Genomic DNA, 14,725 nt, shown 5'->3' with positions numbered 1-14,725 from the left:
TTAGCTACCTATAATCTATCAACAAATATAACCAAAGGAAAATCTAAGGGCGGAAAAAAAAAAACCACAAACAACAACACAAAAAAGAAACCCTTGCGCATAAACAGGGCAAGCCATATGCCTGAGCAGGAATAGCGCAGGGCTCCGTTCCCCGGGCTTAAAGCAGAATAGCGTGGGATGGAAATGTGCACGCGTCAGCTTGTGGGAGGGACATCGGGTCTGATTGGGCCATCTGTCGGAGCCAAGCTCGGCTATCGACTATCTGCCGGTACCCCGGGGAAAAGTTGCGGCTGCGTTAGCATGCTCTCTCTGTCCGTTTGGTTTAGCGCGAGGGTATTTGGAGTATTGTTATTTTTCTTTTCTTTTCTTTTTTTTCTTTTTTGTTTTCCTTTTCTTTCCTTTTTAATTTTCCCTTTGCTTGCCAATAGCGTTCTGCTCGCGCGGGCTTGCTGTTCTCTTCGCAGGTGGCTTGCTTATTTGGAGAGGAGCGTGATCTTACAGCTACGGGCACTTGCTCGGGGAGTACTAGGTACACAAAGTAATTGTGCGCGGGGAGTGTCTGAGGTGCTTTATCTTTTGAGCCGCCCCGCTGGTGGTGATCTTGAATCCGAAGTTGCCACCGGGCTTTCCGCCTCATTCCGCGGAGAAGTATGATTTGTACGAGGTTGCCCGTACAATCAGTTGACAGTCTTGCTGTGGCTGAGGATCAAACAGTACTCATGTAAATAACTACTAAGCTAGACAGTGCAGTTGCACCTGCAGAACTCAGCTTTCAGTCTTTCTCATTGACTACGGGGGTTTACCGGAGTCCCACGCCAATGAGGAAGAACATGTATACTTGATTTCATTAAGCATCCATCATATCAAACTGCGCAGTGCCTTTTTCCCGGCTACGGTCCCTGTTCCCCTTCAATTGCCTCCAATTCTGCACCCCCACTTTCTTTCATCTTCCCCTGCTCCGAGAACAACCCACGAGATTGGAGGGACCCATGTTTCTATCCATAGGTTTACAAGAGGGGCTCTCCAATGTGACCAGTGGTTACTGACTACCTACACCCCGGTCTAAAGTTAACCCCAAGTCTCCGTCTGGGCGGGAAAGGGAAGGGGGTTGGGGGGGACTGTCAAAAAATTCAGCCATGGGAACTGCGAAAGAAAGGTAAGCTAGACCTGCCACTACGGAAACGAACCAGATGAAGGTGATGGTTCGTTCTCGGTTTTACTCCATTTCCCGAAGAAGCGGAGACCATGTGTTGGTGGCTTTTAGTTCTGAGAGCTCCGCTTCCCGCAACTGTTGAGTACGGTACCTAGAGTAGTAGCTTTTGCCCTTTTCCTGATTGGTAACTTCAAGGTTGATGCTAAAACCTATCCAAATGTCTGGACATTGACAGAGAGAACGCTACACCTAAAACCGCAAAAGAACATCGATGGAAAGTTCAGTCGGGGTTCGATTTCTCTTGGCACGCGTGATCTCTCTCATTGCCTCTGGATCCCGAACCTCTGGTAAGAGAAAAAGGGATTTTGCCCCTGCAGGACATCCACAATTGGGGATTGAGTTTTCTAATTCCCTCTTTGAGGTGTTTCTTGAGTGTGCTCTGTGAGAGCAGTAACGCTACTGGATCATGGGGCTAGCTGGCTGGCTGGTTTCTCAGCTGAATGCCGAGAGATATAACCTACTGTCTGATGAACTACTGACCAAAAGGGATAATAACTCAGTTACCTACTACTATGGGTAGGACAGTTGAAGAGATGGCACTGTGCTAGGACAATGGAGCCACCGCCATGTCTAGGTAGGTAGTGAGTCACTCCTACAAGTATACTCAACCCATCCCTATTCATCTATCTTTCTTCCAATCTCCGCTCATCTTACCGTACACACCCAACCAGCCACTTTGATACTATACCTGTATATGCAAATTCCCACTATAATCTACCGTACATCCCCTTGAACGCCATCATGTTAATCACCGACGATCTGCCGCTCGGTGGGATCCTGCCAAGAACAAGAGAAAAAGGGGCCCCGTGCAGATTTGACAGATTGTTTAAAAATCCGTTTTCTTTTTTTTTTTTCAATTTGGTTGTGATCGAATTTCCCTTTTCGTCCACTACCCTTCATCTCCTTTCCCTTTCCCCTGACGGAAGTGCGTGCCAGCTCAACACAGGTGGAGTCCATGGACTTTTGGCCTGGTGCGCTGCATTTCAGAATTCTAACCGGTAGGTAGTCAAGCAAATCTCTCTTTGCTGTCAAACTGGATTCAAATGATATGGGTAAGGTAGTGTGAAATCAAAACCCCCTCCCCGAGAAAGAAAGTGTGTCTGTGGTCCAAGTTCCGGTCCAGTTCCTCCCGCGATGGCAGATTTCCTGTTCCTGAATTCTTGCAAGACAGTTTGGCGCCTTGACTATGATCGGGACGGGGGGGATGGGGAGGTTCCAGATCATTGGGGGATGGGGAGGGGGGGATGTCAGCTTCACTAGGGCAGTTCAGGTACTGCAGATCTTAGTTACTCCATGCACTACCGTATGTGTGTGAGTGCCTGTGTGAGTGATCGTCGATCGCTATCGAGGGTTGTCTCTGATTGCTAGGGCTTATCGATACTGCCAACACTATAGTCAACTATAAGTATGTACTGTACCTGGTTTATAGCAATAGTCAGATGTACTCGAGTACCATAGTGGCATACCTAGCCTCACAATTGCAGCAGCACACCACCACATCACTATCACTCAGGGGTTTCTATAGATTTACCGTCTGCTCCATAGGATCTTGTTCCAGCCAGCCGGCCATGTGCCAATATCCCAATTTGCCAAGACTCTGGCCGCCAGCTCGCTTCGGTTAACACATGGGCCACTCCATCTCCTTCGTTCCCCCTTGGACAGGACAGCAGATATACTCGTTGCGGTTACTGTGAATCTGTTGAAAGGGGTGGGGGGGAGTTCATGAGCTTTCTGCCCTTCTCTCCCGCGTGGAATATGGCTTCCGCTGTTAAAATTAGAAGCCAAGATGAACTTAGTAGGGACTCGTAAGTGTGCGGTGCATGTCTAATCTCGCTTCTACTGCCAGTAAAGTTAGGGTGTTCGTAGTAGTGTATGGTGGAGAATAACTCAGAAGTGTAAGGGTAACAGATTTCGGTGCTTCCGCGAGGAAAATGCCTGAGGATATCTGAGCCTGTTGTGCAGTGTAGTATCTTGGTTATACTTCAGGCTTGTATCTAGGCAACTCAGCGAAAAAGCAGGCAAGCACTGGACAAGCAACCACTGAGTACGAAGGGACGGAGTAGTCCAAAGCGTAAGCAAGCAAGCATGCATACAAAAAAAGCCACAATGCAAGTAGATGGTGTAGTTAGCCGCGCCACCAACATCAACCATGCATCAATAGATTAGTACCCTTAAGAGGCTGAGTCCTCATAGTTTGGGTGGGAGTCGGGAGCAGAAGGGAAAGTCAGTCGGTAGAGCTGACCTGCAAATAAGGAAGGCAGAGCGGGTGGCCCGCAGATCCACTCCCTATATTTCTCCCGTTCTAAAGTAAAGTAGAGTGACGAACAAACCACCTCAAAAAGCCAACCACTGTAACTAAGTTATTTCAGTGAGCAAAGCACACTGGCAAACCTTTTATACCCTAACCCAGAAGAGGATAGTATTTTCCCCACCGGGTTACTCGATTGGGGCTCCCCGCAATGGGGGGGGAAATCAGATTCTTGACTCCTCCTTGAGGGAGAGGGGCACAGCAGTCAGGACTCAGCTTAAACTGAAAGTGGGTATGTGGCTTGATGATTGGGTGACCGTTTATGGAGCCCAGGTTACGCGTTTTTGGGGAGATGATGTGCCGTGTCAAAGCTAACACTTTAAAGTGGCACAAAATGGAAAAATGGCCCTGGAGGGGCTTCCCGGGAGATGGTGTGTGTGAGAAATCCACCCACAACCTAACTCCACACCCCCAGCTCTACCTATTCCGGTAATCTACGAGCTGCCAAGATAGGCTTAGATCCAATCCCTGCAATGAGAGCGAACCTAAAGGGTTCAAGTTAGGATGACTGATGAAGTTTGGGTGAGGATGGAGGGATGGCATTAGGACGGTGTTTCCGTGATGGAACTTGTTTATCTACAAAGTCGGGTTTATTCCCCAGTCTGTTCCCTTCTTGCCTCCCCCGGGCAGCAAGCAGGTAAAGGAGGGGGAAAGGAGATCGAGTCGATAAAGGAGGGGAGACAGGCAGGAAGAAAAGCGGTGAAGCCGGCAGGCGGGCGCAAAGAAGGACTCGAGGAAGCACGGGGTCCGCGCTGGAAAAAAGCGGATCCGGCGGTCAAAAGACAAATCAGCATGAGTTGGTATACAGCCACCGATTCAATCCATCGAATAGATAGTGCACAGTAGGTGCTGCACTATCACTTTCCAGCCGAGATTCATCACGACTGACTGGAGTACGGAGTACAATTTTACATCACACTGCAATCCTCTTTTCATTCCTCCGGCCCAAGCATTGACACACTCAGGGCAACCAACCTTCCCTCCTCGAATTGTCGGGGGCGGGTTGACTCCTACCTACGCAATAATGCGTACCCGCTTGGACCTCCTCGTCCATCCCGCATACCTGCTGCGATTTCGGCTCTCCTGTTCTGGGCAACCCAGCATTGCAATAATTCCGCGCCTTCGTCGGGGGAGGGGGCCTCGATACATCCCACCCTGCCCTACCTCTAGCAGAGAATTCTAGATGCCCAAAGTCCGAGGACTGAAGTTTAGACAGGTTAAATCATGAGTTGGTAGTTCATCGTGTATCTCAAGCCCCTCAATATTGTACTAAAGCAGTAGCTTCACCTCAACGTTAACATTTGGCAGTAGGCGTTGAGATTAAATGCTTGTTTGGTGCCTTAGGATCAAAAGGATCCAAGCCTACCTGCTAACCCGGGCCCTGTTTGTTTGTGCGTGCCGAGGACGGAGTTGATGAGCTTGAAGCTCAACCCTTATTGGCCTGGAACTGATGGTCAGGACAGAGATATGTAGTGTGTGAAGATGCATTCTATTGGTCAGTCATATAGATGAAATACAACAAACGGGGAGGGACAGTGGCATGTCAATGGATGGCGCACACTCTTGTCAGCCAGGGCTGAAACAATCCCGAGACCTAAAAGGATCTACGAATCGGAGAAGCGATGCTTCTCCTCACTGTATCAGAATGGGCCACCCGAGTATCCCATCCCTCCCCGTCTGTGACGCTCATCTACCAAGGCAGCTTTACCGAGGAGGGACGGAATAAGCACACAACAGCCTCACTGATGATGCGTCGCGAGGACTCCAGAGGCGATTTCTCAGGAGCGAGCTACAGTTTGCCACCATCTATATTGGAAACTGCAGCCCACCTGTTGCGTGCAATGGTATACCAATGAAAAGGAGCATCCAAGAGGTATACGCAATACCTTCGAGGCTGTGGGCTGACTCCAAACATGCGCTAATTCCGTGCTGTACAGGACGGCATGTCTGGTGGACCAAGGATGGCTTGACCCTTTCGCTCTCTCTTGCTTGCGAAGTTCGGAAGTGAGAATCCATGTCCCCAGAGTTGTCTTCGTACTTCTGGTTTGTGTACAAAGCGGAAGGCCCAAGTTCTCCGTGCAATCCCTAAAAAGCTGAGAGAGAGGGGCAGCTTAGCTTCATGCTGTCAGCCAAGCTTGGCCTAGTTAGTTCCCCGTAGTAGCGACTTAGACTATTGGTTCGCGTCTCTTTGGAGCATGGAGCATGGAGCATGGAGTCTCAAAGGACCCGAGCCTGTGGTGATGGTTCTCGGAACAAGGTTAGTCCCTGCTTCTTGTCTCGGCAAGGGTACGAGCAGTTCACTTAGTTTCGTGAGATAGTTCTGGAGGATGTTTCCATTGATCTTGCTTCTTCGCTCCTCCAAGAACCACTAGTTGGGGATCCATGGTCCAGAACTCGAGTAAAGTGGTCTGAAATCTTTGGCAATCGCATGGCCGGCCCTCGTGCTTCGTACCAAAAGCCGGGTGGGGAATTTTCCTTCCCTCCTCCCCGACCCACGTTCCGTCGCCGCTGTCTCCATGCGCCCACATCAGTGGCTCCTTGACTATGCACCTGCTCTATCCGGTATGTCGAGACTTTCGCCGTTCCATGGTCCCAGTTTTTCCCTCTCGAGTGGATTTCAAGTAGGTTGCCAGGTCAATTCCTTTCTGGGATGGTTCGGTCATCTTCCCGTCCAATTTGCTTCTTCTCGTGGACTCTGTATCCCACCCATCAACTTTATCCAAGGAAGAACCGCTTTCTTGGAAATTGCGTACAGGAGAAAATATCCCTCAAGTCCCTTTTCTCAACTCTAATCACGAGTTTGAACCAGACAAACGTTATGATGCTCTCCAGGCAGTAAGTACCCTTAGCCACCGTTCATGGGTGCGTGCCCCCCCCCTTCTGCATATCTGATGGTCGGACTGCAGTGAAACCTTCACCTCTTCTCCCGTGCGCGCGATTTGAGGTTGGGGTGAGGGGGATGGGGAAGGAGGGGGAAGAAAAGGCAAGGAATGTGTGGATGGATCTTGCACCGCTGCATGTGGTCCCTCTACAGCTGTGTGAGATGGAAATGATTCCCCTGTCGCTCAGTCCCTGTTAGTCCATTGTCCTTTTTTTCTTTTTCCTGGTCAAATCACCTTTGCCGACCAGCCCATCCCATCAGTAGGGTTCAGTCAAACTTAAAACAACGACGCTAGTACCGAGCCATAGCGAGTTGTACCTATCATATTGATCCTCCTTGCGATCGTCCTAACTTTGTTTTTCCTTTTTAAGTTTCTTTTTGATGCTCCATGTGCAGCTAAAGCAGCCACCGGCCACCGACCTCCCAGGTCAAAAAAGTGGGCGAACAAATAAAAAAAAACAACGCCCCAGCCGAGCGGTTGCAGAAAGTGGGCGTCCGTCAATCCTGCACCCGAGCATCCACTTTGACATCTCCCTAGCCTTGTGGGTTTAGATGGTGGATGCTGGGATTGTCGACGGGGTGGACTGTGAGGTGGTGGTGGTGGTGCTGCTGGATGGATGGAGGTTAGGTTGAATATGCTCTCGGGAACTTGCCCATGTGTCCATCTCCGGTACCGGTACCGGTGCCTGTGTGATCGACTCTATACAGATTCATCCGGGGCCATATGGCAAGAGAGGGGAGCTGGAAGTTAATCGACAATACCCCAGACAAAGAGCTTGTCAATCAGTTGGTCTGTTGACACCAGATTCCAGGGAACAGATCAAAAGTCTCCTTCCTTTCACGAGGTAACGATTGCAGCGTCATCAAATTAGGTGCGAAACTCGGATATTGAGGTCATTGACCCTTTGTTCGACTCGGGTATCTCTCATCCTATGCACGTAATTGGGTTGGGGTACAAGGACAGTTCCAACTCCGTGCTCACATATTTCGCCTCTCTATCCCGCTTTGCCCCCCATCGCTAATATTGAATAGTGGTGTGGGAGAGAGGGGAAGAGATTTGTATTCTAACAAGTTAGTCCATGCTACTTAGTTATTTCTTTATTTTCCCTTTCCACCACACCGGTGGGACACTGCGTAAATAGACTGGAGACATTTTATTATTGCGTGTGATGTGTTCGAACCTCGTCACTTGGCCTGGTTGCTAAATTGAAGTTCCCCGATTCCGTGCCGCTAGCGTTAGGGAGACGGGCTGGTGTCTTCCGTGCTCTGACGTCGGTGTGGAGGGGATCCGGTCAAATAGTGCGACCATTTAGGACAATGCAATTTAAAGATCTCTGAATAGTTCGATTCAGATTAGTGTCCACATCCACAATCAGAGTTGTGGTCGGAAAAGCAGGAATCCTGATTATAGAAAAAAAAACAACGCTATATCAATATCTGCCCCATCTCGACCGTCACCTAATATGTAATAACTTATCTGCCACTTGGACTGTGCTTTATCCTAGAGAAGCAAAAGCAGAAATCAAAATAGTTTTATATGGATGCAGGCACAACAGACATGAGTTACTAGGCACTAACTCGAAGATAGAGAAGGGAGAGATCCAGTTCCAATGCCAGTCAGTCCCCCATGTCATCAGACAAGCCTCGAACCGAGGGACTGGCGGGTCAGACCATGGAAATCATCCCGCTAACGTGGCTGCGATCTGAATCGCAACATAGGTTGCGCCTGCCGTCGCTGCTGTCTACCACTAACTACTACCCTTGAAGTACACACACATAGTCACATACTATGTAGCAAATTAGCCATTCACCAGGGCTTTTCATACTTCAGTGGTCTCATGTTTAATGTCATCTCATTAGATTATATTACACTGATACTACCTCAATTTATCGACATCGACCGGCTGAAACCGCATCCTTGTGTCTCTGCGATTGGTACTTCGATCGCATGATTGCTTTTTAATATCGGCTTAATTGCTCGAAGAGACCCTGCCGATGCGATGCTGCACCCCCAGGACGATGTTGATGACGGCGGTTGATGCTCGATGTTCCCGTGCTCGTCATTATCCATCTTCAAGGCGGGGCCTCGTTGGCCACTAGCCAGCGCGTAAGGCCTGAGCTTTTCATTTGTATGACGCTGACAACAGCTTCATTCCGAAGGAGCCTCCGACTCCATCATCACCCCCGCGCATTGAGATACCCACCCACATTGGCCCTTCGCTGCGGGAGGAGAAAGAGGATGGGGAGGAACAGGAGGCAAGGATCGCAAAGTTACCTCGTACTCAAATGAAATGCACGCGAGCGCCATCTCTGCAGAATGCGGAAAATGGATGAATTCCCGATTTCGTCCTAAAGCCATGTCGTCATTTTGCATTGGAGGCCTCATTCATTTCTACTGTAATAACAACACTATCATCACCATCATCATACACAGTACGGTCATCTGGTGGTTTCTTTAGTCATGGCCCTCGATAACCACGGAAATGTATTAGACTCGCTTGCATGCATACCTAGTTCATGGATCGCGGCACATTATCGTCATCGTCAACCGTTGACCGACGACAGCCTTGGGGGATCCCCCGCCCGCCCCCCAGCCATTTCCGATGTGAGTGATGGATGGAGGAAAAAAGGCAGCTTCACCTCATAGATCCCGGTTCAAGCCGGGCGATGTGAATGGCTGTCTGCTGCCGAGCTCTCAAGAATCAATTTCGCACGCGCATTGCATCGCCGTACATACAGAGGTACTCTATGTACATACATCAGTAATCACCCTCTGCGGCGGGGTTATCTGACTACTGCGCTTTCGCGGTAGATGCATCGAATCAAGGCTGCCCGAGTCAGTCGTACTGTACATACTAAATGACCGATATATCATTGAACTATGCATCTGGTTCCGCTCAGTCCCTGAGGGGAAACCTTCACCCATACCGCCTCCTGGACACCACCACCATTATCACTGACATACTACCAGCCCGCAGCAGCCCGCAGCAGCGTTCTCCAAGGGGGCCAAGTCATCACCACCACCACCACCACCACCACCACCACCACCACCATCCTCACCACTTCAACCCTAGATGGACCAATCACCCTGCCCCAACTCGGAGACTTTGGAGTTCTTGGTCGCTTTCTTGCGTAACATGTTCTGTGCAAGATGGCGTGGGTGGAATGCCACCATTGGACGCGCACACCCATCAACTTCTACAGTTACAGTTAAGGGGGAGGGTAGGAAGCCCATCGGCCCATTCTTTGGCTGTGATGTGTTTGAAGAGTGCAACTGCGAACCTTCTTCTCGAATCCCCTTCTGGAGTGCTTCCATTTCATATCGATCGACTTAATCGTGCTGTAATATTACCGGCCACCGTAGTGTATTCCGCCGTCACTCCTCAAAGTTACCAGATTCCAAAACGGCAAAAGCATGAGAGCTGGATGGGGGAGCCGACAAAAAAAAAAAGAGACAGGAGATGATTCAATCAGATTCAGCAGAGGCCATACTCCATAAGAATAGTTGGTACGTAGGGGGTGGGGGTAGGGGAGCAAAAGAAGGCTTGGTCCACACAGGTACGCATGGGAAAACTTTTCTAACAACCATGTTATTGTTCAGCAGAGTGACCTTTCTCCCCCACGGAACGGGTGTACCCTTTGACGTATCTTTGTGATCTGCCACTTTCCCCGCTACCTTGAAACACACACTCCAAGGGCTCAAGGTGAACCTTGGTCGCTGCATCAGTGCATCTAAGCTTAACTCTTGGCGCTGCCTGCCCTCCTGTAATTTTTTTGTCTTTTCCCAATTCCATCCATGCTTCAGTTGCCCCTAAACCCTTTTCATGCCTTCCCTGGTGCCACGCTTTGCTGTTTTGGTGCTGGTCCTCTCTTCCCGACATTGGTCATTGGACTACTTTGTATAGACACGGCACAAACCCCCGCCCCTCCTCTCCACTTACCTTCAATGCCCTCCCCTAAGTGAACCTACCACTCTGGGTAAGGTCTGTCGGCTCAATGCCGCCGCCCCTTATGATGATGACTTGAATGGGACACAGTGAATGGAGCGTTATTGCCGCACTTGCCAGCCTGCCATATAACACTCACTAAGGTACGTACACAATACAGACATCAGAAGGGAAAGTATTGATGGAAGGATTATGGAGTCAAGAGTACGTAACTCCCTCGGGGACGGGGACGGTGACTAAACCACCAGACACACGGTGCAAAATCGGTCTGGTACCTGAATTGAAGACTCCATACTACACGCCATTCCCTTTTACTCTAATGCTTTGCTTTTGCTTTGCTTGCTACTTGTTGCTTTTTGCTTGTCTCTTTTCGTGATGTCAAGTGTCCATGCTTTTTTATTTCTCCCTTCTGCATTTACTTCTGCACAATAGAGAAACTCCACCACCTCTGCTTTCCTTTCCTTCTCTCTAACCCTCCCCCTCCCCTCCCATTTCCCCTCTTCATCATTTGCCTCCTTTTTGCTTTTGCCCTTTTGGTCATTGACTTTTTCTCTCTCTCTCTCTGTTGCCTTGTGGCTGTAGTCGCCTTTCCGCGTCAACCCTCATTTGTATGAGTGAGCACTTACTGTAATTGCCTGTCTCATGTGCGTGTGCGAAGGAAGGAGTATACTCGGTAGGTAGTAGTTCTCACTGCCTACCACCCAGACGGTGCTCAAAAACTAGAGTAGCCGAGTCTCCTATGCAGATTAGAGACACCGATTGCGATTTTACGGATTACAATCTTAAACAACCACATGTTGCAGAACCGTGGAAAAGCAAAAGCTTACTACGAAGTACTGTACCTCTTGAAGGGGTAGTAATCATCATCATCATCTTCTTCTTCTACCAGATTTGCATATGTGCATGGACACACATGATTGTGGTTCCCTTTTCTGAATGCCGGAGTTTCAGATCTTTTGCCGCTACCCCTGCTGCTTTCTTTCCCCGTTTTACATGGTAAACAAAATTCAAGATCCTACCTTAGTTTCGAAAGTGATCTCATCATACTCAGTACTCCCTAACACCGGGCGCAATTGGTTTTTGTGTGCCGTATGAACTTAAAGTGCCTTCAATGAATGAATGTATGTAGTGTTAAAACTCGGGGGGAAGGGGGCGTAATTGACGTGCGTGTTTCGAATGAGGATTTTTTGCTGCATTGTGTTTCGTTGATTGGTTTGGGCGGGCCGGGGTTGATGCCTGGGTATCAGATTTACTCAGGGCGAGAGTAGCCAACGAGAGATGCCACTTACTCCCCTCTCTCTCCGCCATCCAATGCACAAAAATAGAAATCTAGCGTATGAACTACGTACTAAGATTGAAGAAGGAGAGAGGGAGACTTGAACCAAAGAGTAGGTTTGATTTGAGAAAGATCTATTAGTCATGAGATGGCTTGAGAAAGAGGAGCGATGCAGAGAGAGGAAAAAGAAGAACCAAGAACCAAAAAAGGGCAAGATGGGAATTCAGATTGGGAAAAAAGAAAATTTGGTCGAAAGAGGGAAAGGCGAGAAATGGAAAACGATTGGAAGTGGGAAAAGCAAAAATAAGAAAAGAAAATGACAAAACAGAAAAAGGAAATGAGAAGAGGAGAAAAGGGAAAGTCGAGAGGGACCAAAAACAAAAATCGTTAATTTTTGTTTTTGTTTTTTTTTCTCTTTTTTATTCTCTTTTGGCACCCCTCCACCTCCACCCCCCTCTCCCCTCTCCTCTCCCGCTCATAAAAATCCCCAAAAAGAAAAAAAGAAGCGCAGAAAAACAACCAGGGAAAAGAAAAATAAGGAAGACCCATCCAAAACCTTGAGAATCACCCGAGGAACTGGTTCCCATTTGGAGATTTCCCTTTTCCCACTTTTTCCTCTACCGTAGTCTAACCTGCCCCAGTGCCTGCTACCCACTAAGTAAACTGAACTAAACCACTAGAATCACTACACTAATTCATTGCTTTTTCTCTTTTGATGCTTTCCATTTTCTCTGTCGGTAAATGTGATGATTTATTTCGCTTGAATTTTATTTTATTTTATTTTGTTTAATCATTTTCAACATTGGCGCCGTTTCGAAGCCTAAGAGGCCCAAAGGAACGATCTGCAACCGTCCCCGACGGGACGTCGTCAGTGACACTAAACCCATCACCAACACGGCAACGCCAGGGCTTCCTTTCGTCCCTGCGGTCCATCCTCATGCTGAGATCCTGTATTTGTTCATAAGCTTCGCCGATCCCCTTCGGGCCCTTCCCCAGACTGTCTTTCCTTCTTCCTATCTGTCGGGTCCTTGACCAAAGAGCCATTTACATATTCTCTGTCTCTGTCTCAGAACCAAATATCTCTTCGACTATTTACACAGCTGCTTTCCCCTGCGCATCTTTCTTCCATTCTATACATTAAAGCGCGGATCCCTTCCTACCAGCTACCTTTTTCTCTTCCAACACATTACTCTTCTTGTGTTGATCATCTTTCACCCTCGATCATCTATACCTGATCTTTCCTGATTCCCCTCCCCTCCTTCCTTCCACCAAATCGCACGCGCGCAGTTGCTTGCTCTTGGTTTGTTGTGTTCCTACCTTCCTAGGGATACTCCGATCGTCAACGTCAACCACGCTACCTCCCTCCAACAATCAACGTCCGCTACGTGCGATCACCACTATTCTCCATGACGATGGTCATTGAAAACCAAAACCGCCAATACGGCGGGATGGGCTTCGATAGTGTCTATCACCACAACATTCACCACACCCCTCCTCAATTCACCGATCCATGGGCCGCCGCTCAAACAACCTCCCACTCCAACCCTCCCGTATATGCGACAGCTCTCGCACCCAGTCCGATTGGCCTCAACCATGTCAAGCAGGAGGAAGTGAGCCGCCCCGCGGCGATGTCGATGTCATATTCTAGCATCCCCGTGTCCGCCCCCTCCATGGTTGCCGGAAGCAACTATTCCACTGCCACGGCCACAAGCTACCCCGGACCGGAGATGATGGGATTGTCACACGATATCCCACGCACATCGTTTGAGCAAGCTCCCGCTTACACCACAGCTTCCCCCATGACCAGCTATGCGCCAGCCAGCTATGCACCTTTGAGCTACGCTCCCCACATGCACCAAGACCGACGGATATCCCATGCGTAAGATGACCCTCCAATGCGCAGCTGCTTAGAGCGCCTGGAAAGAGCAAACGAATATATGCTTACAATTATTTTTGCTTCACAGTGATGCTCGCGTCAGTCAATCGCATCCTGCCTCTGCCCCGACTTTCGGTGATGCTCTGGATGCCAGCCGGGGAATGGTCGCGCTTAGCCAGGATTTGACGCCTCGCAACATCTATGGTCCTCGCAGCGCGCGGGGCTCGGGCGACTCTTATGGCTTCCCCTCGACTCACTCTTCGGGATCCTCGATCTCCTCCGCTAGCAACTACCCCTACTACAGTGCCTCGGTGGCATCTGTGGAATCTTCGGTTACCGATTATAGCTCGACAACCTCGGAATCCTACGAGAACGGTCATTTGTCGCGGACCCTTCCGCGCCCCTCGAACCTTTTGACGGGAAGCGCACCACCCGGACCCCAGTCGATGATGAGTCAGTTTAGCTCTAAGATGCCGTCCAACACACAGAAGAAGCACAAGTGCAAGGTGTGTGACAAGCGGTTCACCCGCCCGTCGTCGCTCCAGACCCATATGTATAGTCACACTGGCGAAAAGCGTAAGTTCCAGACCGAATTTGTCGAACGTGGGGTTCTGTGAAACTAACAGCATGGGATCTAGCATTTGCATGTGACGTGGAAGGCTGTGGTCGCCACTTCTCGGTTGTCTCCAACCTGCGCCGACACAAGAAGGTTCACAAAGGAGAAAAGGAGGGTGGATCCGGCGACGACGAGGAGTAAATTCAATCACCATCCTCGTCCACGTCGAACGCCTCTCTCAAACCTCTCACAGCGAAGAGGGGCAAATTCAACATTTCATCTCTACGTCGCGCGATGATCACATTGTGCGACGCGGCCTGTCTCAATGATGGGGCCTCCTCCTTTGTACAACAGCATCATTTCCTTCCACCATTTTTTCTCTTTTCCGACTCGCCCGACGTGGCTGAGTGTTGATACCCCGTTTATATTTTCTTTTGCTGGTTATTTCCTCCGTTATATTTTTCTCCCTTCTATCTTATATCCCCAAGGACAAGCAAGACATGGTACACGGCTTGGGTGGGTTGTTCGTGATGTCTTGAATACCCAAAGTTATGACCATAGAGGTACTGGTTGTTTTGTCTTTATTATCTTCTTTGTTTTTCTTTTGTTTCCTTTGTCATATCTGTTAGACTGGGGAGTTTATCGTTTCTGTTCTACATCTGGCATGA

General features: G+C 49.2%; 1 protein-coding gene across 1 annotated transcript; it reads left to right on the top strand.

Moving 5' to 3' along the window:
• Positions 1-13,031: 13,031 nt before the first annotated feature.
• ASPACDRAFT_17668 (C2H2-type zinc finger protein) lies at positions 13,032-14,258 on the top strand (the record flags this gene model as incomplete). The annotated part of the gene is made up of 3 exons (XM_020197185.2): positions 13,032-13,504; positions 13,590-14,077; positions 14,140-14,258. 3 exons carry the CDS (start codon positions 13,032-13,034, stop codon positions 14,256-14,258), a joined length of 1,080 nt encoding a protein of 359 aa, XP_020052882.1.
• Positions 14,259-14,725: the final 467 nt, after the last annotated feature.

The sequence above is a fragment of the Aspergillus aculeatus genome (genome assembly GCF_001890905.1).
Source record: "Aspergillus aculeatus ATCC 16872 unplaced genomic scaffold ASPACscaffold_16, whole genome shotgun sequence".
NCBI lineage: Eukaryota > Fungi > Ascomycota > Eurotiomycetes > Eurotiales > Aspergillaceae > Aspergillus > Aspergillus aculeatus.
The sequence above is the reverse complement of the archived record's forward strand: the minus strand, read 5'-3'. Positions and strand labels throughout refer to the sequence as shown.